This window comes from Phoca vitulina, unplaced genomic scaffold, assembly GCF_004348235.1.
Source record: "Phoca vitulina isolate PV1807 unplaced genomic scaffold, GSC_HSeal_1.0 scaffold29, whole genome shotgun sequence".
In the NCBI taxonomy this organism is placed as follows: Eukaryota; Metazoa; Chordata; class Mammalia; order Carnivora; family Phocidae; genus Phoca; species Phoca vitulina.
Window position 1 is genome coordinate 7,498,242 of NW_022589732.1, and position 26,438 is coordinate 7,524,679.

General features: G+C 36.1%; 2 protein-coding genes across 6 annotated transcripts in view; one reads left to right on the forward strand and one right to left on the reverse strand.

The window, feature by feature from the left end:
• CTNNA3 (catenin alpha 3) overlaps window positions 1-26,438 on the reverse strand; it is a 1,817,935-nt gene that overhangs the window by 103,519 nt on the left and 1,687,978 nt on the right. The gene's annotated exons all lie outside the window — the stretch shown is intronic.
• On the forward strand, window positions 6,173-6,966 carry LOC116644390 (proteasome subunit alpha type-1-like). The gene is given in 2 exon segments (XM_032423986.1): window positions 6,173-6,356; window positions 6,359-6,966. Coding segments are annotated over 2 exon segments (792 nt in total).

Below are 26,438 nucleotides of genomic sequence, written 5' to 3' on the forward strand. Positions count from 1 at the left end.
GGAGGATGGGTTAGCCTGGTGATGGGTATTGAGGAGGGCACGTTCTGCATGGAGCACTGGGTGTTAGCACAAACAATGAATCATGGAACACTATATCTAAAACTAATGATGTAATGTATGGGGATTAACATAACAATAAAAAAAGACAAAAAAAAAAAAGTCTTATCTCCTTACAGACAACTTTCAGACTGTCATTCTTGTGTGGCACCCATAACATTGCTCCCTCAGCTGTTTATTTTAACCACTATCCTTGGATTTTCCTACTACTCCATTTATAACTAGTTTCTGTAAGAACTGATGCTCTTACCAGTAGGAACTAGATGCCAATTTGCTGCTTTTGGGGGGTGGAGTGAAGAAGCCACCAATCAAAAACACTACTTCTTTAAAATGGGTTAGACTTCAAGTTCCTATAGAAATACATGAATGCAGTTAGTACTTGCATATGATGTTGGGATTTCTTGAGACAAATACTTAATAATCTGGCATAGTTAACTAGTACACACGCCCTTAGATTGATACTTGCCTAAATATCATATAAGTTTGCATAAGAAATGTTCCATATTTGGAGTTGTACTGAGAAAAGTAAGCACATTTGTATAATAAAACATGCCCTCAGCTCAGTTCATACTTATTTTTGGTTTTATACACGCATTTATTTCTTTGATAATACACATTGCTTATTTATTAAATTTATTCAAATAATAAATATTTCTTTACACATGCTTTTCTCTATACTGCTTTCATGGAATATGCTCCTAGGGGAAGAGAATGTATTAGTTTCAAGAGTTTACTACATTATAGAAACCATTGTATTGAGTGGATCATTGTTCAATAAATAAATCTTTGTCAAAAATTGAGTGACTTACATATGTGATTATCAATTAAAATTACATGTTCTCAATGATCACAAATTTAAAATAATTGGTCCTATATATATATACACATACACACATATATACATATATATAAATACAAACACACACACACACACCACATCATTAATGTACTTTTAACCGATAATTTCAAATATTTGGGCAATAGGCTTTGATTTCAGAGATCTTTTAATCATTTAAAATAAAAAACACTTTTTTATTGAGCAAAATTATTTTAGCAGTTGAGTTTTAGTAAAACAAATAGAGTAAAGTAATGAAATTTAATTTAGGCATCACATTGTAGAGGAATATGACCGAAGTTTTAAATTTACATTTTGGGTTAGCCATGCTTCTAGAACATCTGTTATGCTATTATGACAGGTGTTTATTAATATGGATGTCTAATCAAATCTCTTGGTTGCTAATAGCCTAGCAATTCAACATCTAAATATTGTCAAAATCCTTAATCATACATTGAAAACTGTGGATAATTGATTCAAGGCTGTTTCCCTTGACTAGATTAAAAAATTAAAACCTGTTCTGTGTACTTTCCTTGAGAATCTCAATATTTTTCTGAGATTTCTAAAATGTTTCAGTAATGAGAACTCATAAAGGAATAAAAGCCTTTTATAAGCTAAAATGTGTCTTGATTCAAATTTCTTTGGCCCCTTCATTTTTCAAATACAAATGAAATTATTTTTAATGCCCTATGCTGGGAGTGAGTTCATAGAGGATGATCAGTAACAAAGTAATACAATTTATATAAACAAATAAATACACACAGACACACACACACACAGAAAGGCTTACAGAAAACCCTTTTGGGTACATGCGAGCTCAGATTTTAGAATTAAATTTGCTTAAAATTATTTAATAAGTTCTGAGTAGTAGGAGTCAACAAGAAGCAATTTGGTAGCCTTCAGCACTTTGGTTGAGTAACTTCAACGGATGGCATTTACATCTTAGACCCTGAGCTGGAATTTCTTTTTAAATATATGAGGGCATGACACACATCTCAAGGAAATTTCTGTGGTAATAGTATAAATGGAAATATTTGAAGGTTTGAAACTTAATAATTATAGATTCTGAAAGTTTAGAATTTATTTCCTTCTGGCACAATTTACTTCTATCATTTCTATGAAGATGTTTGCCTTTTTTATCTATAATGGTTGAATATGTGATTTTGGTCCAGTATCACCACTGTCCAATAGAACTTTCTGCAATAATGGACATGTTCTCTATGCTATCCAATGTGGTAACCTAGAAACATGTGGCTATTGAGCATTTGAAATATATCTTTATAACTATGACCCTGAATTTTTTATTATATTAGTTTTAATATATACAATCATGTTTGTCTAGAAGCTACTGTCTGGGACGGTGCAGGTCTAAATCATATGATATGATTTCAATTTAATATAATTTGCTCACTGGAGTTTAGAATAATGATAAATTACATAGATACTTGTGTTAGAATTTCTTGATTTTTTTAATCTATCAAAAGGAAAATAATATTAGCATCATCTAATAAACTAGTCATCTTTCTAGACATTGTTTGCATGGTAGAAATGAAGCCACAATAGCAATGAACATATTTCATTAGATTGTGAATATATTCACAATTTTTTCCACATAACCTAGATCAGGACAAGCTTTGGCATAAAAGCCAAATTCAGCCTACCACCAGTTTTTGTAAATACAACTTTATTGAAATACAGCCACACTCATCCACTTATGTATTGTCTATGAGTACTTGGGTCCTATAGTAACAAAGCTGAGTAGTAAGGATTGAGACCATGTAGCCTGCAGAGCCTAAAATATTTATTATCTGGCCCTTTCTGGAAAATGTTTGCCAACCCCTGATGTAGATGAATGGTTGTGTAATAAATGTTAGTATAAAGGCTCTCTTATGGAGAGATACACTTTTCTCAGTTCATTCACCATGTATAAGATATAATAGATAATATATATCATGTTAATATGTAATTCATTATACATAATATAACCTATACGGTTATATGCAGATATATGCATGTATGCAATTACATAATTAAATATTCAACAAATAAAATCCTATGTGTTTTCATCCAATTCTGTAGTAAATTTGATGCACGATAATTTATATCATCTGTTTTCTAATTTAAGTAAAAGGGATGAGCTAATATGTCTCCGTCTGAAATCTTGGTGATCAGAGAGTATTTGAGCTAGAGTGGAATATAAAAGCACATTCCAAGCTCATTTTAAAAGTAATGGTCTGAAAATTGTGAGATGTCTAAGGACACCAAAGGTAATAACCAGCTAATCAATATTCAGTTGTTGAAACGCATCTGTTGAAATATCCACCCAATTAGGTCTACGTACTATGCAGAATTCAGAAACATAGCACCTTAGGAGCTCCAGATACAGCCCGGGAAGGAAAGCCTCTGAGATGTCACTCTGGCTGTTCTATATGGCATACACCCTCATCTCAACCCAAATTAGATTCCCATCTTGGTTCTGTAGTATGTATATTCCATGCCATCAGCTGATATTAGGATGCAGAGGAGAATGGCATGTACAAAGGAACACTTATGGTCTATCATTTAATGATAGAAACAACAAATGACCTACCTATCCCAGAGGATACACTCTAACTGCTCAATTGAAGCACTTAGAACATAAGCTTTATTTTACTCATAGTAATTTTGAGTTGTTCTGAAGACTTACTCCAAGATAGAAATAATCCCATTGGATTACATTACAATCGTCTAAAAAACAAGTCTAATTTCATTGGGATTTGTTTACCGAATGTCATACATAGTTAATAGAAATCCTTACATTAAAATTTACTTTCTGACCTCAGTAGAATGTGTACTTATTTTTCTGTCTTTATATAAGAAATGTATCATAAGACAGATATGCTTCTTCTCAAAGATAATCTGAAATATTTGTTTGGTATAAGTTTCAAGGTAAAAATATAACATCATTACTTTCACAAGAGACTTTCATTAAAACCACCTTATAGGCTTCTGAAAGGTGTCAAAGAAAATAGTTATAATTCCAATTAGTGTATAATGACAGAAACAGGTATTTCAAACTCTGCATTGGAAGGGTCTTTCACCTTTACCAGAGTAATCCTCACTTATCGGATGCTTAAGTAAAAATTAATGTCTCAGCTTGGGTCTTTTTATCTCTCTTCTTTCAGTTTAACAGTATAAATATTGGGTTTATAGTAATATATAAATATATTGGGTATATAATTAAACTGTTCAATACAATCTGAACTATATAGATGCCTGAACCACATTTTCACTTTTCAGCAACGTGTATGGATTTAGACCTTTGACTGGTTTGTGGAATGCAGAGGTACTCAAAAAAGAACCAATCAGTCATTTCAATTGCATTACTTTGTACAACTCAGAATATTTATAATATGCTTCTCTCACTTTTCTGAACCACTGTTCTTATGCCAGTGTGATGCCTTATTTGTCCTCTGAAATCAGTCAGGTGGGGATAAAGATGACAAAAACTAAAACAAAAACAAACTTGTCTCCATATTTTATTATTCCAAAGTTAGCTGTGACCAGAGCAGCCAAGGGAGAGTTCCAAGTAAAGTTCTGGATAGTAAGGACTATGAGTAGCAAGACTTAAACATTACCTCTGGCATTTCTGATGGAAGAGACAACTAAAGCTCTCCATGAATTCTTCTAATTATCTATATCACCAACCAAAATATTATGGAATTTTATTTGAATCACAAGAAAGCAAAATCACTGCAGCTGGTGCCATAGCTGTGAAAACTTGGTCAACTGACACCATGACAGTGAGGTGGTAAGTTAGGGCTAATGACTTCCAGTGACTAAAGAACCTCTGAACATCTTGGGTGTGAATGGGCACATAAATAAGAGACAGTGTGGAGCATCCTAAATATTCATAGTGCCAAACAGAACAATTGTTAACTGACAAGATGCTATGCGTCGCATCTCTGGTGTGACAACTGAGAAAATGCATTTTGTTTGTGGTGGCAATTCAGAATGACATATTTATAAGTACAGGTATACCTCGAGATATTGCAGGTTTGCTTCCAGACCACGAAAACAGAGCGAATATGGCAATAAAGTGAGAAAAACTAATTTTTTTGGTTTCCCAGTGCATATAAAAGTTATGTTACACTATGCTGTAGTCTATTAAATGTGTAATAGCATTATGTCTAAAAAAAGTGTATGTACCTTAAAAAATACTCTATTGCTAGTAAGTGCTAACCATCATCCGAGCTTTCAGCATGGTGTAATCTTTTTGCTGATGGAGGGTCTTTGCCTCAATGTTGATGGCTGCTGACTGATCAGGGTGGTGGTTGCTGAAGGTTGGGATGATTGGCAATTTCTTTTTGTTTTTTTGTTTGTTTGTTTAAAGAGTGACAGAGAGAGAGTATGATGGGGGGAGAGGCTAAGGGAGAGGGAGAGAGAGAATCTTAAGCAAGTTCCACTCCTAGCATGGAGCCCAACACAGAGCTTGATCCCATGACCCTAAGATCATGACCTGAGCTGAAATCAAGAGTCAGGTGTTTAACCAACTGAGCCACCCAAGGGACCGAGCAATTTCTTAAAATAATGAACTTAGCTGCATCGACTGACTCCTCCTTTCAGGAACAATTTATCTGTAACAAGCAATGTTGTTTAATAGCATTTTACCCACAGCAGAACTTCTTTCAAAATTGGAGTTAATCCTCTCATACCCTGCTGCTGCTTTATAAACTAAGTTTATATAATATTCTAAATACTTCTTGTCATTTCAACCATCTTCACAACATCTTACCAGGAGTAGATTCCATCTCAAGAAACCACTTTTAAACCACTTTCTTTGCTCATCCATTAGAAGCAACTCCTCATCCTTTCAAGTTTTTTTCAAGTTTTATCATTAGACTTCAGCAATTCAGTCCCATCTTCAGAGTCCTCTTCTAATTCTAGTTCTCTTGCTCTTTCCACCACATCTGCAGTTACTTTGTCCACTGAGGTCTGGAATCCCTTCAAAGTCCAAAGTCATCCATAAGTGTTGGAATCAACTTCTTTTCTTTCAAACTCCTTTCTACATTAATATTTTGATTTCTTCATGAATCATGATTATTCTTAATGGCATCTAGAATGGTGAACTCTTTTGAGAAGGTTTTCCTTTTGCTTTGCCCAGATCCATCAGAGGAATCACTATCTATAAAAGCTATAGAATTATAAAATGTAATTCTAGAGATCCCCGAGTGGTAGTTTCAGCAACCCTCCTGAACCCGCACCTCTGCAGGAGGCCACAGCCAGACCCGCGCCAGAACCATGTTTTGCAACCAGTATGATAATGATGTCACTGTTAGGAGCCCTCAGGGCAGGATTCATCAAATTGTGTATGCAAGGGAAGCTGTCAAGCAAGGTTCAGCCACAGTTGGTCTGAAATCAAAAACTCATGCAGTGTTGGTTGCATTGAAGAGAGCACAGTCAGAGCTTGCAGCTCATCAGAAGAAATTCTCCATGTTGACAACCATATTGGTATCTCAATTGCAGGACTTACTGCTGATGCTAGACTGTTATGTAATTTTATGCACCAAGAGCGTTTGGATTTCAGATTTGTATTTGACAGACCTCTTCCTGTGTCTCGTCTTGTATCTCTAATTGGAAACAAGACCCAGATACCAACAGAACAATATGCCTGGAGACCATATGGTGTTGGGCTGCTTATTGCTGGTTATGATGATATGGGCCCTCACATTTTCCAAACCTGTCCATCTGCCAACTATTTTGACTATAGAGCCATGTCCATTGGAGCCCATTCTCAGTCAGCTCGTACTTACTTGGAGAGACATATGTCTGGGTTTATGGAGTGCAATTTGAATGAACTGGTTAAACATGGTCTTCATGCCTTACGAGAGACACTTCCTGCAGAACAGGACCTAACTACAACGAATGTTTCCATTGGAATTGTTGGTAGAGACTTGGAGTTTATGATTTATGATGATGATGATGATGTATCTCCATTCCTGGAAGGTCTTGAAGAAAGACCACAGAAAAAGGCACAGCCTGCTCAACCTGCTGATGAACCTGCAGAAAAGGCTGATGAACTGATGGAACATTAAGTTACAAGCCAGTCTATACGTTTATTATCAAATCTGTAAGAATGCAGGAACATGTACTGATGACAATAATCTACACTTAGGAATCGGTCCAGATGTGTTTTTCCTTAGCAACTTGTCTGAAACCATATAATGGTGTGCATTTTTCTTTGAGAGGGTCTATATAATCATTTTCTAGAAAGTATAGGTATCTGTACTGACGTTTTTATATGAGGAACATAGTGTCTTTGTGGTTTTAAAGACAACCGTGAAGTAAAATTTTTCACCTGCCTGTGTAAAAAAACAAAAAAAAAAAATTGTAATTCTAAAATAATAAGGTTTGAAAGTCAAAATTACTCCTTGATCCATGGACTGCAGAACAGATGTTGTATTAGCAGGCATGAACACAACATTAATCTTATTGCATATCTCCATCAGAATGCTTGGGAAACCAGGTGCATTGTCAATGAACAGTAATATTTTGAAAAGAATCTTTTTCTGAACAGTAGGTCTCAATAGTGGGCTTAAAATATGTTGTAAACAGATGTGCCTTCATCCAGGCTTTGTTGTTCCATTTATAGAACATAGGCAGTGTAGATTTAGCATAATTTGTAAGGACCACAGGACTTTTGGAATGGTAAATGAGTATTGGCTTCAACTTAAAGTCACCAGATGCATTCAACCCTAATAAGAGAGTCAGCCTGTCCTTTGAAGCTTTGAGTCAGACAGATTTCTCTTACTAAGAAGGTCTTAGATGGCATCTTCTTCCAATAGAAGGCTGTTTCATCTACATTGAAAATCTGTTGTTAGTGTAGCCAGTTGAATTTATTATTTTAGCTAGATCTTCTGGATAACTTTGTGCAGCTTCTATATCAGCACTTGCTGCTTCCTTTACCTTGCACTTATATGTTATGGAGATGGCTTCTTCCTTTAAACCTCATGAGCCACTTCTACTAGCTTCAAACTTTTCTTCATCAGCCTCCTCACCTCTCTCAGCCTTCACAGAATTGAAGAGAGTTAGGATCTTGCTTCAGATTAGGTTTTGGTTTAAGGGAATGTGGTGGCTGGTTTGCTCTTCTATCCAGACCACTAAAATTTTCTCTGGATTACCAAGAAAGCTGTTTTGCTTTCTTATCATTCATGTGTTCACTAGTGTAGCACTTTAAATTTCCTTCATGAACTTGTCCTTTGCATTCACTACTTGGCTAACTCTTTAGCACAAGAGGCCATCTTTTGGCCTATCTTAGCCTTCAACGTGTCTTCCTCACTTAAGATTAATCATTTCTAGCTTTTGATTGAAAGTAAGAGATGTGTGACTTCCTTTCACTTACAAGTGTACATACTTAGAGGCTATTGTAGAGCTATTGGTTGGCCTAATTTCAATACTGTTGTGTCTCAGGGAATAGGGAGGCCCAAGAAGAGGGAGAGAGATGGGAGAATGCCTGGCCAATGGAGCAGTCAGAACACACAATTATCCATTAAGTCCACTGTCTTATATGGGCACAGTTTGTGCATTTCAAAACAATTACAACAGTAACATAAAATATCACTGATCAGAGATCATCATAACAAATATAATAATAATTAAAAAGTTTGAAATAATAGAGAAGATATCTATATCTATCTATATCTATATCAAATCTCTCTCTCTCTCTCTCTCTCTCTCTCTCTATATATATATATATATATATATATATATATAGTATTCAGCCATCAAAAAGAATGAAATCCTGCCATTTGCAATGATGTGGATGGAGCTAAAGTGTATTATGCTAAGCAAAATGTCAGAGAAAGACAAATACCATATGATTTCACTCATATATGGAATTTAAGAAACAAAACAGATGAACAGAGGAGAAGGGGAGAAAAATAAAAAAAGAGAGGGAAGTAAACCATAAGAGACTCTTAGCTATAGAGAACAAACTGAGGGTTGATGGAGAAAGGTAGGTGGGGGATGGGTTAGATTGGTGATGGGTATTAAGGAGGGCACTTGTTGTGATGAGCACTGGGTGTTATATGCAAGTGATGAATCACTAAATTCTACACCTGAAACCAATTTTACCATATATGTTAACTGACTAGAGTTTAAATAAAAACTTGAAAGGAAAAAAAGTTTGAAATATTATAAGGATTACCAAAACGTTACACAGAGATACAAAATGAGCAAATGTTGTTGGAAAAATGTCTCTAACGGACTTGCTGAGCATACAAACCTTCAGTTTGTAAAAAAAAACATATATCTGTGAAGCACAATAAGTGAAGGACAATAAAATGAGGCATGCCTGTATTTGGATTAGAGTTCATTAATGGGCTGTTTTGAACTAATTCTCTGAACAACTCATTTTCTCCCAAAGATGTATACGAATTATTTTCATATTTTATATGGCCTTGTTTACCACTCTAGAATTGATATTATCATGGTTAGGTATATGAAAGCACACGTGCTTGGGACATACAATATTTTGTATCATCTTAGCTCCCTGAACACAAAAAAGATGATTCATCTTACAGATATCTTTTCAACTGCATTTCAGACACAAGTATGATGTGATCCAATATCTGTCATTATAAAACAAATTACCAAAAACACATATACCCATGATCATGGGGCCCAAGTGCTTATCTAATTCTGTATTGGGAGATAAAGTCAATTAAAATACATATACATACACTTGCATTGGTTGACAAAGAATGAGTGCAGAAGTGTTCACTATATAAAACAACCTATTCTGAATCAGCTTAAGTATTTTTAATCACTGCTTTTTAGTTCTGTTTTATTCAATAAACACTGCACTACTTAATTAACTTGTTTTTGGAGGTTGCACACAAACCATCATGTGTAAGTCTGGCTATTACCCAGGTGAACAATGTGGAAGCTTTCAAATTTTTTTTTCTAATATATCTTCAGTATTGTTTTGAAAGAAAATAATCAGTCACCCACAGATGAACATTCAGATTGCTTAATGAGCACAATTATGACATCTATTTTACCAAAGTCATTCTTAATGGGCACTCACAACTCATGTAGAACAATTATATTGCAATATGCTTTACTTATTACATAATCAACACTTCTGTTTTGTGTGAAATGTCACATTAAATCTAAAACTCTGAAGTGCAATGGCCTTCGGAGAGATATCAACCATTTCTCAAATCATTCACCGTAGAAGGGATATTGAATTTTTAAAAAACAGGCATTATCCTCCCTATCTATAAAATGAAACGATTGGAGAAGATAATTTTATAGGAACTTCCAGCTCTTAGATCTTATAATTTTATGCCTTTTTTCTATTTCAATAAAAAATTCTTCTGAATTAAATAGACTACATCTTTGGCTTAAAATTAAAAAAAAGTATATATTGCAGTATATTTTAGTATAATTCTAGTATATTTTGTATATTAACTATTTTGTATAGATTTTTATAAAATGATGAAATATATTTTGTTGAAAAATAATCATGTTTATACCTATTTATAGTGGGAAATATTTATTTTCTATATTGTTATAAAGCAAATGTGTTTTCACTTTCTGCTATCTGAAACCAGTTAGGAAGACAGCCACACAGATGATCGACCATATGGCATTAATAAATGTATAACAAGACAGACATGAAACAGTTTATATTTTAACCAAACTGCTAAACTAACTCATGAAAATGTCATACATTACCTATTTATCTGATAGTTTTATTGCAGAGAAATTATGTCATAATTAACAATTAACATAGGACCAACCATTCTATTTTATGATTACTTCTCAAACGAATTAAGGAAGATGGATTACCTTTCATTCACATTCAATTACAGTTCCATGCAATTATATATATGGGAATATATAAATATGTATAATCATATAAAAATGACTCAATCAGCTCTATGGCTAGCATTTACACAGGGTACAATGGGGAATAAAGTCACTATAATTAATTTTTAGGTAGATCAATAATTTTCAAATTATCTCCACTGAGGTACCTCAGCGTCCAAGGTTATGGAGAATATAAGTGGGGAACCAAAAGGATGCCAAACTGGAAGACCCCACCCTTCCCACTACAGCATACCCTAGGTCATCTTCTTTTGTTTGTATTTGTATGATGTAGTTATATCTATCGTTTTGATTTTTAAAAAGATCCAGATGCATTAGAAAATATTTTTAAAATTCTGTTAGTTATAAGATGATATAAATAAACACAGGACCACAGTAAAAAAAAAAGCCAAGGAGAAATGGGCATTTGGGGAAAAGAAACAGGCTTAAAAGATACATTTGAAAATTTGTTAGTATAATTTGATATTACTATATCTCCCACATCTGTAAAATGAGTAAGTTGAGATAGAAGTGTTGATTATTTTATTACATGTCTGCCTGGAAATGGAAATATCTTAGCATAATTAGTCCATTAGTCCTTTAGTGTTTCCTCCATTTTATCCCTGCAGTATAATAAATGCTCTATTACATTCACTATATATCTGAAACCAATCTATTGTCCTCAGAGGAATTACAATGGAAATGGATTGAACTATCCAATCCTACTGGATTTTCAAGCATTCAAAAGTTAATAAAGACATTTACTTCGAAACTGTTCTTTCCTCCCTTGCAAAATACTCAGCAGCAAATATGATTCTATATTATTTCCACTGTGTTAATGAAAATGGAAATTACACCAAAACAAACAACTACCACTATTATTTTAAAGCTTATAAGACCAATTTTTATTTGGAAGAAAGGCATAGTCTGCACACATCTAGTCCAGAAGGCTAAATGAAAATTTGCAGGAGTGGAGACTTGAGCTGGAAGAAAGTGGAGGAAGGTTTGGCCGAATGGAAAGGAGAGAGGGGCTGGCACACAGTAGTTATTGAGTTGTTCTGGGAAAAGGCATCCAACTGGACCAGAACGGAGAATTTTCATAGCAGTGTTGGACAAAGAAATAGGAGAGTAGGTAAGGACCAGACCCAGAAAGTCTGCAATGATGACATGTTTAGGACACCTTTACTCTTTTTTTTTTTAAATCTTTTCTTTTTTTTTTTTAAGATTTTATTTATTTGAGAGAGAGAATGAGAGAGAGAGAGCACATGAGAGAGGGGAGGGTCAGAGGGAGAAGCAGACTCCCTGCTGAGCAAGGAGCCCGATGCGGGACTCGATCCTGGGACTCCAGGATCATGACCTGAGCCGAAGGCAGTCGCTTAACCAACTGAGCCACCCAGGCACCCCACCTTTACTCTTGACACTCTTCAGACCAAACTGAACATGTCTGCAGAGGAGAGAATCTGTGGAAAATATTTAAGCAGTATTAATTTCCTTTCCACTGTAGACAGGAAACTCTCCGATGCTCAGAGAACACCGACTGGCTGCAAGGATGATGTGCCAGTAGACAGGGTCTTTCATATGTTCTCAGGGGTGTGACCCCCAAGCCTGAACATTTCATGATGATCTGCCTTTTACTTATGGTTGATCACTCACTCCTTGACCCTCTGCCTGACCACCAACAGCTAATAAATGTTTCCCTTTTCTGTCCATTTAATCTTCACTTTCTTAAATATTTTTCTATATATGATTTTTTCTATTTGTCATGGACATTACTTCCAGATAGAAAGTCTGGTCTACAGATTTTTTACATATCCCCAAATACCAAACATAAGGATTATGAATGCTCAAACACAGTCAATAATCAGTCTGATTATATCAAACCTACCGAAAGAATTTAAGAGGCTGAATTGATCTGCTCTCCTGGTAATGATGGAAAATCAGTGTTACTAAGAAAAAAAATGTGACTTAATTTCTCATAAGAGGATTGCCAAACTGGAGGAAATTGTAACAATTATCTACAGGCATTTGTGCTTGACATTATTCTGTGTAATTTAAAATGTGAATTATTGCCTTAAGTATTCATAATAGTACTTCAAAAAGAATTTACATTAAAACTAACTCGAGGTATTTGTAAATAGCAATATGTTGAAAACAAGCAGTGAACTTTGGCAGAAGTTCCCACTCACTGATTCATTCATATTTGCATAATTTATAAGATGCTAATTGGATTGTACTCCAGAAGAGTCTTTAAATATGGTACTGCTCAAAAGCTCTAATTTTGTGAAAACTGAACAACAAATATTCATAGAGCTATCAAATTGTGAAGATTCTTTATTTGATAAACTACAATATTAGTGAACAAAATTAAGAAAGAAAAATAAAATAATACTAAATAAAACTAAAAATATTTTTTTAGTTTGACTGAAAGAATGCATCAACCGAAGTATTTTTTTTTTTCAAAATAATCTGGAAATTCTATATACAGTATCTTTGCTGTTTTCTGTTAGATGATATCCTTTATAAAGATACGGAGTGGAGGAGCTTTTGGTGGCTCAGTTAACCAAGTGTCCAACTCTTGATTTCGGCTCAGGTCATGATCTCAGGTCATGAGATCAAGACAAGTCAGGCTCCTTGCTCAGCGGGGAGTCTGCTTCTCTCCCTCTCTGTCTGCTCCTCCCCTCACTCGTGCTCAAGCTCTCTAAAATAAATAAATAAATCTTAAAAAAAATAAAAGTTTGGAGTGGATTTTTACCTTAAACTTCCTTGGACCAGCTAGTGACATGTTCAACCTTCATCTGCTAGGTTCTTCTCACTTTCATACTACTCTCCCCAACCCCAGCACCCCCCCACACACAGAAATAAATAGTAGTAGCTTGGAACAAAAGTCATATTTCAAAAATGAATAATGTGTGCAATTATTTTCCACCAATATGTATAGTACAAGGTTGAGGAGGACTCGCCTTTGCTTTGATGAAAGACAGTTCTACTCATGATTCCCTTCATTTTTCTCAGTATTAACATTTACCAAAAAAAGTACTCATTGCTCTATGACCTGAGTTGCATTAAAGATTACATGCAATAATTACTTTATTTATTTATTTTTTTTAAAGAATTTATTTATTTATTTGACAGAGAGAGCGAGAGAGCACAAGCAGGGAGAACAGCAGAGGGAGAGGGAGAAGCAGGCTCCCCGCCAAGCAGGGAGCCCGATGTGGGGCTCGATCCCAGGACCCTGAGATCATGACCTGAGCCGAAGGCAGACGCTTAACCATCTGAGCCACCCAGGCGCCCTGCAATAATTACTTTAGAAAGAAAGGAATAAGGGGACTATGCTTATCCTACCTAAACCTGCCTTAACAACAGCATGGCACCCAGAGACAGGAACTTAACATGATATTACACTACACACTCACACTCACACACACAGACACCCTAAGACTAAGCAAACTTTTTTTTAAGATTTTTAAATTTTTATTTATTTGACAGAGAGAGAGATGGCGAGAGAGGGAACACAAGCGGGGGGGGTGGGGGGGGTGGGAGAGGGAGAGGCAGGCCTCCCGCTGAGCAGGAAGCCCGATGCAGGGCTCAATCCCAGGACCCTGGGATCATGACCTGAGCTGAAGGCAGACGCTTAACCGACTGAGCCACCCAGGCACCCGAAAGCAAACTTCTTATTAAGGCCCACAAAGTTATTTACCATGTGGGCTCCACATACCCAGCCATACTCTGCCTTATTTAAACACTCCTCACCACACACCTTGTACACTAACTATATGGATTCTCTTACCCTTATATACCTTTGTGTTCTTATTTCCATCACTTAGCTTTTCTGTTTCCTTAGCCTATAATCCCTTTCCTCACTTGTGTACCTAGCAAATTCCAATTCATTTTCTGGTGTCTAATGTTTAATTTCCACCCCTTCTCTAAAAAAATATATGGACCTCCTCAAAATAATGAGTTACTCCCTCATTCTCCCATAGAACTTAGTGTAAAACATTGATATTAAAACGTGTCCAGTTATTTTGTTGTTGTTGTTATTGCTGTGAAGAATAGAGTTGTTTCTTTGCTGTAATCTGCTATAATTCGAATTTGACCATCAAAGCCTGGGTCAAAGTGTTTTTACCATCTCTAGTACTTAGAGCAGGCTTATCATGAACTAGGTGCTCAAAAAATATTTTAAGTCTTTTGCCAACCAGTTACTTTATATGTTTGCTTAAAATTCTAGCCCAGCAAAACCATGCTGAAACAAATACTAAAAATGGCTTCTAGGAACTGGTGGATTTACTATTTACATTTCGGCAGAGAAAGCAGTCACAACGTTGCATTTAAAAATATTTTTAGCAAATATAAAAAGCTTTAGAACTTGGTACTTCAACTGTTAGCATACATATCTCATGAGTTTGAAGTGGCAAACAGAGGATAATATTTGAAGCAGGATGTTGATTCATATTGACATCAGCCAATCTTGACTTAGTCACCTGGCTTCTCCATTTCCAGTAATAAAAAAGACGTAGGTGATATATGTTGCTTTCTTATTACAGAAATATAGATATCAGTCAAATTAACTAAAGTATGCCTTCATAAAATGTTACAACAAATTTGACTTCAAAAATACCAGCACAAATGTGTGCAGTGATGAAATGTTGCTTGAATAAATAGATCTGAGTTCTCCCTAGATATATTATCACATCGCTTCCTGAAGCCTTCCTCAGTCTCATTTTCTCACCTGTAAAATGAGAAGATGGACTATAGGAACTTACAAGCCTTTAAATATTTGAAATACAACCCTTGATAAATAAGATAATTTATACAATAGCTCAATCGCTAAATCACTGTTGCAGTACTTCAACAAGCCCTCCTTTGGGAAAAAAATCACAAGCCTTTATATAATCAGGAAAACCTGCAGAACCTACATGTAACTTGCTTCATGATGTTTTACCTAATACAGGTACGCTATCATTGACAAATTGAAATAAAAAAAAAACAATCATCAAACTCTATTTCCCATGCAACATATTAGGTCAACACTAAACTAGTTGACAATGTGAACAATGGCCAAATTAAGAAGTGAAACACATGCTTTCAGAGATGAGTGACAGATTTGGGAAGTTAATTAAACACAAATTCCAGGGATGATCTATGACTAGCCTGAGATAGACCAAGACAAGTTTCATGAATAAATAAAAGTAGCACAACTTAAGTGGCTTAAGAATCAGTGCTACATAGACAGCAGAAGACTATGTCCACTGTAGTCAGTGTCCGGCTTGATGATAATCTACCACGGCTTGAGAAAAAAGCCTGCTGATTTTCCACGGATCGCCATTTCTAAACCAGGGACCCAGGAATATTCCTAACAGTAACAGCAGCATCTCTTATGTTTTAAAATGCTGAATCTAGCAGTGACAGCTTTGTATCTAGTTGAATGCTGTGGTTAACAGTGATTAATTAAGATATTGGCTTCTTCAAGAAAACCTTTCATTTTGGGGTGCCTGGGTGGCTCAGTCGTTAAGCGTCTGCCTTCGGCTCAGGTCATGATCCCAGGGTCCTGGGATGAAGCCCCACGTCGGGCTCCCTGCTCAGCGGGAAGCCTGCTTCTCCCTCTCCCACTCCCTCTGCTTGTGTTCCCTCTCTCTCTGGGTCTCTGTCAAATAAATAAAATCTTTAAAAAAAAAAAAAAGAAAAGAAAACCTTTCATTTTAAAATGAAAATGTTGCCCATATTGATGATGTTACACACTCTGTTTTTGTTTGTCTGCTGTTGTAAACAACACACGCAGCCCAAAGTGGACTGGAGACGTTAACTCAGTTGGGTAAAGCACCGGGTTAATGAAGACAAGGTCACAGATTTTATCCCCATACAGCTCAGTTAATTTGGCGGAGAAAAACCTCACTGCCAAGCTCCAGCTGTTATTTCAGCAAGCCCAGTTGTAAACGCATAGTGTGGGTCGCAGTAGATCAAAACAACCCACCCATCCAGTCTCCTGAGAAACCGCCAAACGCCCATGGTTCCAATTAGCAATTGTGTATTTTATTTAAAAGGCACTTTTTCTTTTTTTCAAATGTTGCTTAGCTCTGACTAATGATGGAAGATATAAATTCAGAAAAATTTGTTTTACATCATTGAATGTGTTTTTGCACATGGTCTACTGTCGTTTTCACATTTATGGTTTGTCCACCTGTAACAAAGGAATACTTCATACCTCCTAAGCAGTGGCGTTCAACTTGCAGCGGCAGAAATGGTGATTTCCAAGGGTATAATTATGTAAAATGGAGTACATTTTCTGAGCCTCAGATTTAGAGGAGGATTTTCAGCAATGGAATATATCGATCCACGATAATAACAGGCATTTTGCTACCTTAAGCATTATGAGTAGGAGACATCCTGTTTCATAAAAGAATCATGATTCAAAAATGAGTCCATGTTGTACATTGGTAAATCAGCTGTAAAAAAGATTCTGTATGCCCACGCCAAATGTGAGAAGCCACGCATACACTGGACGGTTGTGCATGTACACATACACACATACACACACACTTATGGATTGAAAATCAAAATGTGAGTCGCATTGTCTAACGTTAGTTTGTTTTATATCTCCCCGTGAGCCCCCTATTTTGAATTTGTGAGACTTGAGCATTAAAGATTTTTAGAAAAACACTCGAATAAAATCTTACTTTAAAGGAAGTTAACAATAATGGAAGTTGCTGCTGATTTCTTGCTCTATCACTGAACTTCTGTGTAATCCTATTTATATATACTTTAAATGAAAGAGTATGGTATCTGCTTTATGTAGGAGAAAATAAAAACAAAAAGTTGGTTCAATATGCAAGTCTTTATAATAATCCCCATATGTAATTTTCTATGTTCTTACAAGGCTTTTCATATTAACTTCTACTTTGGTGAAGGTGTTTAATCAATATTTTCACTGAACTGGGTTCTATTATTCCTCAAATTCGTGCCTGTCCCATCCAGTTCATCTGGACTGATTTCTAAAGAACAGAAAAGGAAAGGAACACACACTTTAAAATTCTATCAAAACAGGGGCACCTGGGTGGCTCAGTCGTTAAGCGTCTGCCTTCGGTTCAGGCCATGATCCCAGAGTCCTGGGATCGAGCCCCACATCGGGCTCCCTGCTCTGCGGGAAGCCTGCTCCCCCTGCTTGTGTTCCCTCTTTCGCTGTGTCTCTGTCAAATAAAATCTTTAAAAAATAAATAAATAAAATTGTATCAAAACAAAGTAAGAAAGCAGAATCATTAGACTCTTCAGGAATAACTGCAGAAGGATAAAAGTCAAAAAGACTTTTTAAAATAAAACATGAAAGTGTCTCGTTGAAAAAATTTAGCCTTCTGCTAGACCCCATTTAACTGATAAATACTTTCCCCTCTATCTCTGTTATCTTCAGTGCTGAGCACCAAACTCTGTCTAGAGCTTCCCCATTTTAATATTGCTGTCACTTTTATCTTTCATTTACTGACAAAGTTCACCACTGTATTTGTTTCACCTTGTTAGCACTACAGACTGTGCTAACAGTGCTGTAGATTTTGAAATTATACAATAAATCAGAACAGGATCAGTCTTAAAAGTTTTGATGGTTGGGCTCTAATTATCAGAGTTAATATAGTACTATATGAAAATGGAGGTTCTAAATGATAACTGTACAGTTCTTTTTTTTTTAAGATTTTATTTATTTATTTGACAGAGAGAGACACAGCGAGAGGGAACACAAGCAGGGGGAGTGAGAGAGGGAGAAGCAGGCTTCCCGCTGAGCAGGGAGCCTGATGCTGACCTGAGCCGAAGGCAGACGCTTAAGGACTGAGCAACCCAGGCACCCCGATAACTGTACAGTTCTAACAATAATTCTGACTCTATATTAGCATTTCTATCGGTTTTCTTCTTTCTGTTTACTTAGTTTTGTTTTGTTATTCCAAACTGACATACATTAAATGAGGAATAAATAAAGTCAAACAAACAGGTAAACAAGTCCAGGAATTTTAAAGACTATCTTACTACTCCTTGTAAACTATGGTTTTATTTCACAATTTGTGATGGAGAAAAGAGTTGCAACGTGAAAATCAGAGTTTGCGTTTGTTATTGCTCTACCTTTTAGGGGCTTGGACAGGCTGCCCTAAGATGGACCTCTTTGGCATAAAGATTATTTTGAGTTAAAGGTAATCAAAAGCCAGCAGACGCAGGAAAAGAACTCTGCCTCCTCCCCCTGCCTAAATTTATACTGGAAAGTAGAGACTGTACCTGGAAGAGAGCTATTAACAGAGGCTCCCTTTTACCTAAGAAGCTTATCTGCCTAATAAGGCCACCTTTGTTTTTCCAAACATCTCCTTTCACCTTCCTGCTAAGGAGCTTTGCGTTCTCAGGCTGCTACCCATCTCCCCCTACCCATCTCCTTGGTTCAAACAAGCTTCATGTTGCCTCATTGCCTTTGGAATTTCTTGGCTGTGTGGATTCCCTGAAAGTAGGCCTATTAAATTTGATTTTCTCCTGTTAATCTGTCTCATGTCAAGTTGATTCTAAGTCCAGCTAGAAGGATGCTGGGGCAGAGAAGTTTCTTCCTCCCCAACAATTCTTTTGGTTATGTGACCTTGGGCAAATTATTTCTATTCTTTGAATTTCAATTTCCAAATTTGCAAATTAGAAAAATAACAGCTATATGGAATAGTATAAATAACACATATAAATAATTACACACTGGTGGCTCAAAATTGCTAGCTGTTTTTAGTAATTATTTCATTAAGGTGAACATATTAATATTGGCATTTTATGTATCTTTGTGTTCACTGTGTTCAAAATGGTGCAATCAATAACAGCAATAACAACAACAATGTATCTCATTTACACTATGCTCCCTTCCGAAACAAGACCTTGAACAAGTTATACCAGGAATATGCTCTTGACTGTTTTTACCTTGTTAACTCCTCCCTAGTACTCAGATCTCCTCATAATTGTCACTTCCTTAGGGAAATCTTCTCAACCTCACTAAGTTAAGTATCTTGTTATATTTTTAAAGGAAAATAAGAACACTTAGCACTTACGTAATGTTGCATTTACTTATGGATCACAGTCAAACAAGTCTCAGCTTAGGATCATATACACAGGCTCCAGACTCGGCAACACCAGTTAGAGCACACAATGAAGCTGAAATTCTGTTAACACACAGTCAATTCTACCCCACCTCCGACAGCCCTCCTCTATCCTGACTCACGGGAGAGTGACAGGCAAACATTTCTCTCTCAAGCTAAAAGATGGAAGCTTCTTTTCTAAAGAAATATAAAAAGTATATTCTAAGAGTACTCTTAATTTCTAACACAGATGTTGACATCTCAAATTAGTGTCTAGAATCATCCAGCTTAAAAGCTAGATTCATCACATTTATTCTTTATCAAGTGAGAGAGACAAGTCCCACCTACATGCACAACTGTAAAGTATGATTTTCTTTGGCTTATTTTAAAATATAAACAGAGGGGCGCCTGGGTGGCTCAGTTGTTAAGCGTCTGCCTTCAGCTCAGGTCATGATCCCAGGGTCCTGGGATTGAACCCCACATCGGGTTCCCTGCTCAGCGGGAAGCCTGCTTCTCCCTCTCCTACTCCCCCTGCTTGTGTTCTCTCTCTCCTGCCTCTCTCTCTCTCTGTGTCAAATAAATAAATAAAATCTTAAAAAAAATAAAATGAAAAAAAATAAAATATAAACAGAGATCCAAGAATTAACATATATTTGAGGACAGTCTTCAGCATGGAAAATAAATCACAGGATAAACAGGGGGGAAATGACCCTTGAGGAGGCACACGTTATTCAAGGAGACAAACAAAAAAACCTGAATGGGATCAATCCAAATAAAACTCTCCATATAAATATAGTTAAAAGGATTTATGAAAAGAGTGAATCCATAAGACAAGTGTAGGATGGTATGAAGAAAGTGAAAGCAGTCAAAGAGCAAGAAAGAAATTTTGAAACTAGAAAGTTCTCTTAAAATAATTTCAATGAAAGGGGCACCTGGCTGGCTCAGGTGGTGGAGCATGTGGCTCTTGATCTCAGGGTTGTGAGTTTGAGGCCCACGTTGGGTGTAGAGATCACTTAAAAATAAAATCTTAAAAAAATAATAATAATTTTAATGGAAGAATTAGAAAATAAAATCAAGGACAAGAGGTGGAATTTTTGAGAGAAAAACTAAGATATGGAGAATCAATACAGAAGATCTAACATTCAACTAATAGGAGCTCCAGAAAGATATTAAATAGAAAAGTGATAGAGATGTCAAAGAAATAAAAGACATGGAGTCCTCAGAGTATGAGGGCACATTAACTTTTTCCTGGGTTCCTTTTACTGCTTCTAATTGGTCTCTTGCCTCTTATGTGTTGTTGTTTTTTTTCCCCCTCAAAACAGGAGTGACCCTTTTAAAATGTAGTACAGAGCGGTAAACATCATTACTCAAAATCCTGAAATGGCCCCTGTTACATTCAGAGTAAAAGCCAAAGTTTTCACTTGATATGTCTTGCACTTCCCTTCACATCCCTGATCTCATCTCATGCTACTTATTTCAGTCTCAAATGTCAGGCATGCTCCCCAGCTAGGATTTTCTCTAATTGTGACTTCTGCTTCAAACTTGTATTCCCTGGAAATCTGCATGCTTAGCTTCCCATCTCCTTCAGCTCTTGCTCAAATGAGGCCTATCTTGATCACACTATTTAAAACTACAACTCCAACCCAGCAATACTTCCAACTGGTCTTCCTCAACTGTCTCTATGTTTTCACTTCTCCATAGCTTTCTAAAATATGATCCAATTTACTTATTGTATCTACTCTTTATTGTCTATCTCTATCCAATGGGATATATGCCCCATGAGGCCCAGCACCTTTGTAGATTTGATTCATTTATTGTGTTACAAGAGCCCAGAACGGTGCCTAACACATAGAAGATGACTTGCAACTATTGAATGAATAAATGAATAAATTAATGAATGAAGGAAGGATTCCTCCACTGAATGGCACAAGAGTTGAAATTCTGGCATCGTAAAGAAGAAAGTACAATCTGAGCACACACCCATTGTGAAGAGCAATGTTTATAGGGCAAATAATATAAATAATATTTAGTTTTCTCAAAATATAGAAACAACCAATAGACAAACCATGAATGATACAGTTATAAAGTAACATTGCAAAGTAAAAAACAAGGTGCACTTGTAAGATTTGGTAGGTAGAAGGGGGTCATAAGTTGGACAAAGATAGGAGAGCTACAATGTCCTCATTATGCAAATTGGGAGTCCAGAATTGGGACTTCATCAAGATAAAAAGCTTCTGCAAAACAAAGCAAATAATCAACAAAACTAAAAGGCAGCCCACGGAATGGGAGAAGATATTTGCCAACGATGTATCCGAGAAAGGGTTAGTATCCAAAATCTACAAAGAACTTATCAAACTCAACCCTCCAAAAAACAAAAAAAATATAGTTAAGAAATGGGCAGAAGACATGAATAGACATTTTCCCAAAGAAGACATACAGATGGTTAGCAGGCACATGAAAAGTTGCTCAACATCACTTGTCATCAGGGAAATACAAATCAAAACCACAATGTGATACCACCTCACACCTGTCAGAATGGCTAAAATTAACAATGCAGGAAACAACAGATGTTGGTGAGCATGCAGAGGAAGGGCAACTCTCTTACACTGTTGGTGGGAATGTAAATTGGTACAGCCACTCTGGAAAACAATAAGGAGGTTCCTCAAAAAGTTAAAAATAGAACTACCCTATGATACAGCAATTGCACTACTAGGTATTTACCCAAAGGACACAAAAATACAGATTTGAAGGGGTACAGGCACCTAATGTTTATACCAGCATTGTCAATAATAGTCTAAGTATGGGAAGAGCCCACATGTCAATCGACTGATGAGTGGATAAAGAGGAAGTGGTCTGTATATAGAATGGAATATTACTCAATCATCAAAAAGAATGAAATCTTGCCACTTGCAACAACATGGATAGAGCTAGAGTGTATTATGCTAAGTTAAATAAGTCAGTCAGAGAAAGACAAATACCATATGATTTCACTCATATGTGGAATTTAAGAAGAAAAACAGATGAACATAGGGGAAGAGGGAAAAAAAGAGAGAGAGGGAAACAAATCATAAGAGACTCTTAACTATTGAAAACAAACTGAGGGTTGGTTGATGGAGGGGAGGTGGGTGGGGGATGGGCTAGATGGGTGATGGGTATTAAGGAGGGCAATTGTGATGAGCACTGGCTGATAAATGTAAGTGATGAATTACTAAATTCTTCTCCTGAAACCAATATTATACTATATGTTAACTAGCTAGAATTTAAATAAAAATTTGGGAAAAAAATAAACACAACATATTGGGAATCCAGGTAAATCCTGTTCTCCTCAGGGAAATATGATAATTGATGAACAAAATGGTTACTAGAGTATGATTTTTGATAGACGTGGTCAAAGACAGAATTGGAAAAAAACAAAACTGGTGTATATTTATGAGGGGATCAAAACACAATGATCATGGCTGATAAATTATAAAATAGCAATATAATCATTTAGTGAAATGTAGGTAAGAGAAAAGCTAAAGATAAAAGTAACTGAAAAGGGTCGTATCTTGGAATTTAGGTTAGGAGAAGGAGAGTGTCAGTGGAATAGGAGACATTTTTAATATGCTCTTATATACTCTTAGATTTTTCTTTAGTGCACATATTTCTTTGATAAAATATTTTTCAAGTATTTGAAAAGAAAAGCAGTTGGAAAATGCATATTAATAATTAACAACCAGTAAACATTGTTTTCCTTTTGTATGTGAAACATGTCCTTTGAATGATTTTATTATGTAGAGGTATTTTTCAGGTGAAATACAACAAATCATAACTATAAAACAAAAAAGAAAAATAAGAATAAGGTTAAAATGAGAGTACCTGGTACTAACCATTCATCCTGACGCCAAGCCCAGCATAATAGGTTTGAATAACAATACAATTTTTTCCCACAGTTCTTTTTTTTTAAAGATCAATTTATTCATTTTTGAGAGAGAGAGAGCAGGGGGAGGGACAGAGGGAGATGGAGAGAGAAAATTTCAAGTAGACTCCACACTGAGTGTAGAGCCTGATGCAGGGCTAAATCTCACAGCCCTGAGATCATGACCTGAGCCGAAACCAAGAGTGGGATGCTTAACCAACTGAGCCACCCAGGTGCCACTTTCCCACAGTTTGAAGGTTGAAGCCATAGTCTACTTAAGGAAGAAAACTGGAGGACTTGGTGAAAATCAGAATTTTGTCGATATTCATTAATTTGTATAATTCATTTATTTATTTATTCATTCATACACCAAGTGTATATTGTACATCTGTTATTTTCTAAGCACCGTTTAACATTTTATGAGATAAAACTCATACAGCCACTTTCTCATTTCTAAATATTTTAATTTGTCTTTACCTACAACCATAGCTCAGGAATTCGATAGGCAGTAGCCACTACATGCAATCATTTATTGTAATGAAGTAGCAACATAAACATATAATTAATAGAATTAATAGGATATTATTTTTACATATTAAGTTACAAAGTATATTCATATATTCCTAATTTACAGAGGAGAAAACAGGGTTAGTGAAGGAACTTGCCTAAGATCACGTTTCATCGTTTTTTGTTTGTTTTTTAAAGATTTTATTTATTTATGAGAGAGAGAGAATGTGAGTGAGTGAGAGAGAGAGAAAGAGCTCAAGTGGGGGGGGCAGGGGGAGGGGCAGAGGAAGAGGGAGAAGCAGACTCCTGGCTGAGCAGGGAGTCCGATGCAGGGCTCTCCATCCCAGGACCCCGGGATCACAACCCCAGCTGCAGGCAGATGTTTAATGGACTGAATCACCCAGGCATCCTTCTGTTTTGTTTTTTCAAGTAGTCTCCAGGTCCAACATGGAGCCCAGCATGGGGCTTAAAGTCACTACCCTGAGATCAAGACCTGACCTGAGATTGAGAGTCTGATGCTTAACCCACTGAGCCACCCAAGCGGCCCTAAGATCACCTGTTTGAATGAGAAAAAAAGTAAATACCCAAATTCATTGCACTTTCTGCCACAATTCACGTTTTTGCTTTGTTTCAATGCTTAGGTTGGACATGTTTGTCTCATCCTTTTGGCTGCCCTAAAAACTTAGATCAAGCACTCCCCTCTGGAAGTTACACTGATTCCATTCAAGCAGCAGTGATTGCTTTACCTGAATTTTAAACTTTGTATGCGTGTAAGTGTATGTGTTTATGTGTATGTGTGTGTGTGCATGCATAGCATTTATCTTATTTCTTCAATGTGCTTGCATATTTTGGGGACTAGTACTGCCCTGTAATACCTGCTAACTTCTATATCGCTTCATGGATCTGTGCTGATTATGCAGGCTTAGACTAGAAGAACGTCAGATTCTGATCCTGACTGATTGAAACTGTAAGGCTGGATTTCATAACTTCAGAGCCAGCCAGATGACTTTTTTTCTATCTCTGTATGTCACGTAAAGACATGTATCAGGACTCACAGAAGTACATGATCTTTTTGTTTCTACCTCCTTCTCTGCAATATGCTGGTAAAGGTGAGGGGCAGACATGAGTCAACCTGGCTGGATTCAAATCCCGTCTCTAGTATTTACAGCTGTGAAGTCTTGGGTTATTAATATATTCCTTCCATGCCTTCATGGCTTCATCTGTAATATAATAACAGTACATACCTAATAGGATTCTTTTGAAGGTTAAATGAGGTAATTAAATAATTCAGAACAGGGTTTGAAATACAATGGCACTTAATAAATTATTACTAGCTATTTTTATCTTCTTCACAGATGATCTGGATTATCAAATTAGATGGTGCATGCAAAATGATTTGAAAGTAGTTACTATTTCATTTAATCATACGTGTATTTATGGTGAACAAATAAAATTTACAAGCATAAAAAAGTGGGAAAGACCCAATATTAATCTAAGCACCACATAAAAATATTTAAATGCTATCCAGGAGGGACCGACTGGTATTGTGAGGTTCTCCGCGTACTTCCTCTCAATCCACTTATCATCCATCTCCAGTTCATGCTACAGTAAAATTCTGACAAAGGAAAACAAAAGGATGCCTTTACTGTTGCCCTTCTGGGACTTAAAACCTCCCTGGTTTTGAGTATCTCCAGCTCAATTCCTCTCGATTTACACCTAATTCAGCAGCAGCAGTAACTCAGTAATGGGAAAATGACACATGTCTCTAGATCATTTGAATAGCTAGCTTCTGCTCCTTAGCTCCATTTTCATAATCTCAGCTGAACATTATTTTGACCACTGACTAGTTTTACATCATTTATAAAACTCTAATTTATGCACTGTGAGTATTCCGGAGAACTCCTTTAATAGCCACTTACTTTCATTTCCTGTGGCCTAGACATTATTCACCTGAATGAGAAGAGATCCGTTTTTGCCAATTAAAGATCATGAAAAGAAAACAGATACCACCCATAAGCAAAACCCTGAACTCAGAGTTCAGAAGACAAAATGAATTGTGTAAATCACAAACTGTCCTGCATTTCCTGATCATTCAATTATATTTTTAAATCAATTTTATTATTTTAAATCAGTCTTTTTTTCTGAGACATCTTAGACTCAAATTTATGCCTGACTCTCAACAAGTGGATAGTGTTTTGGACATTCATTTTTATGTTTG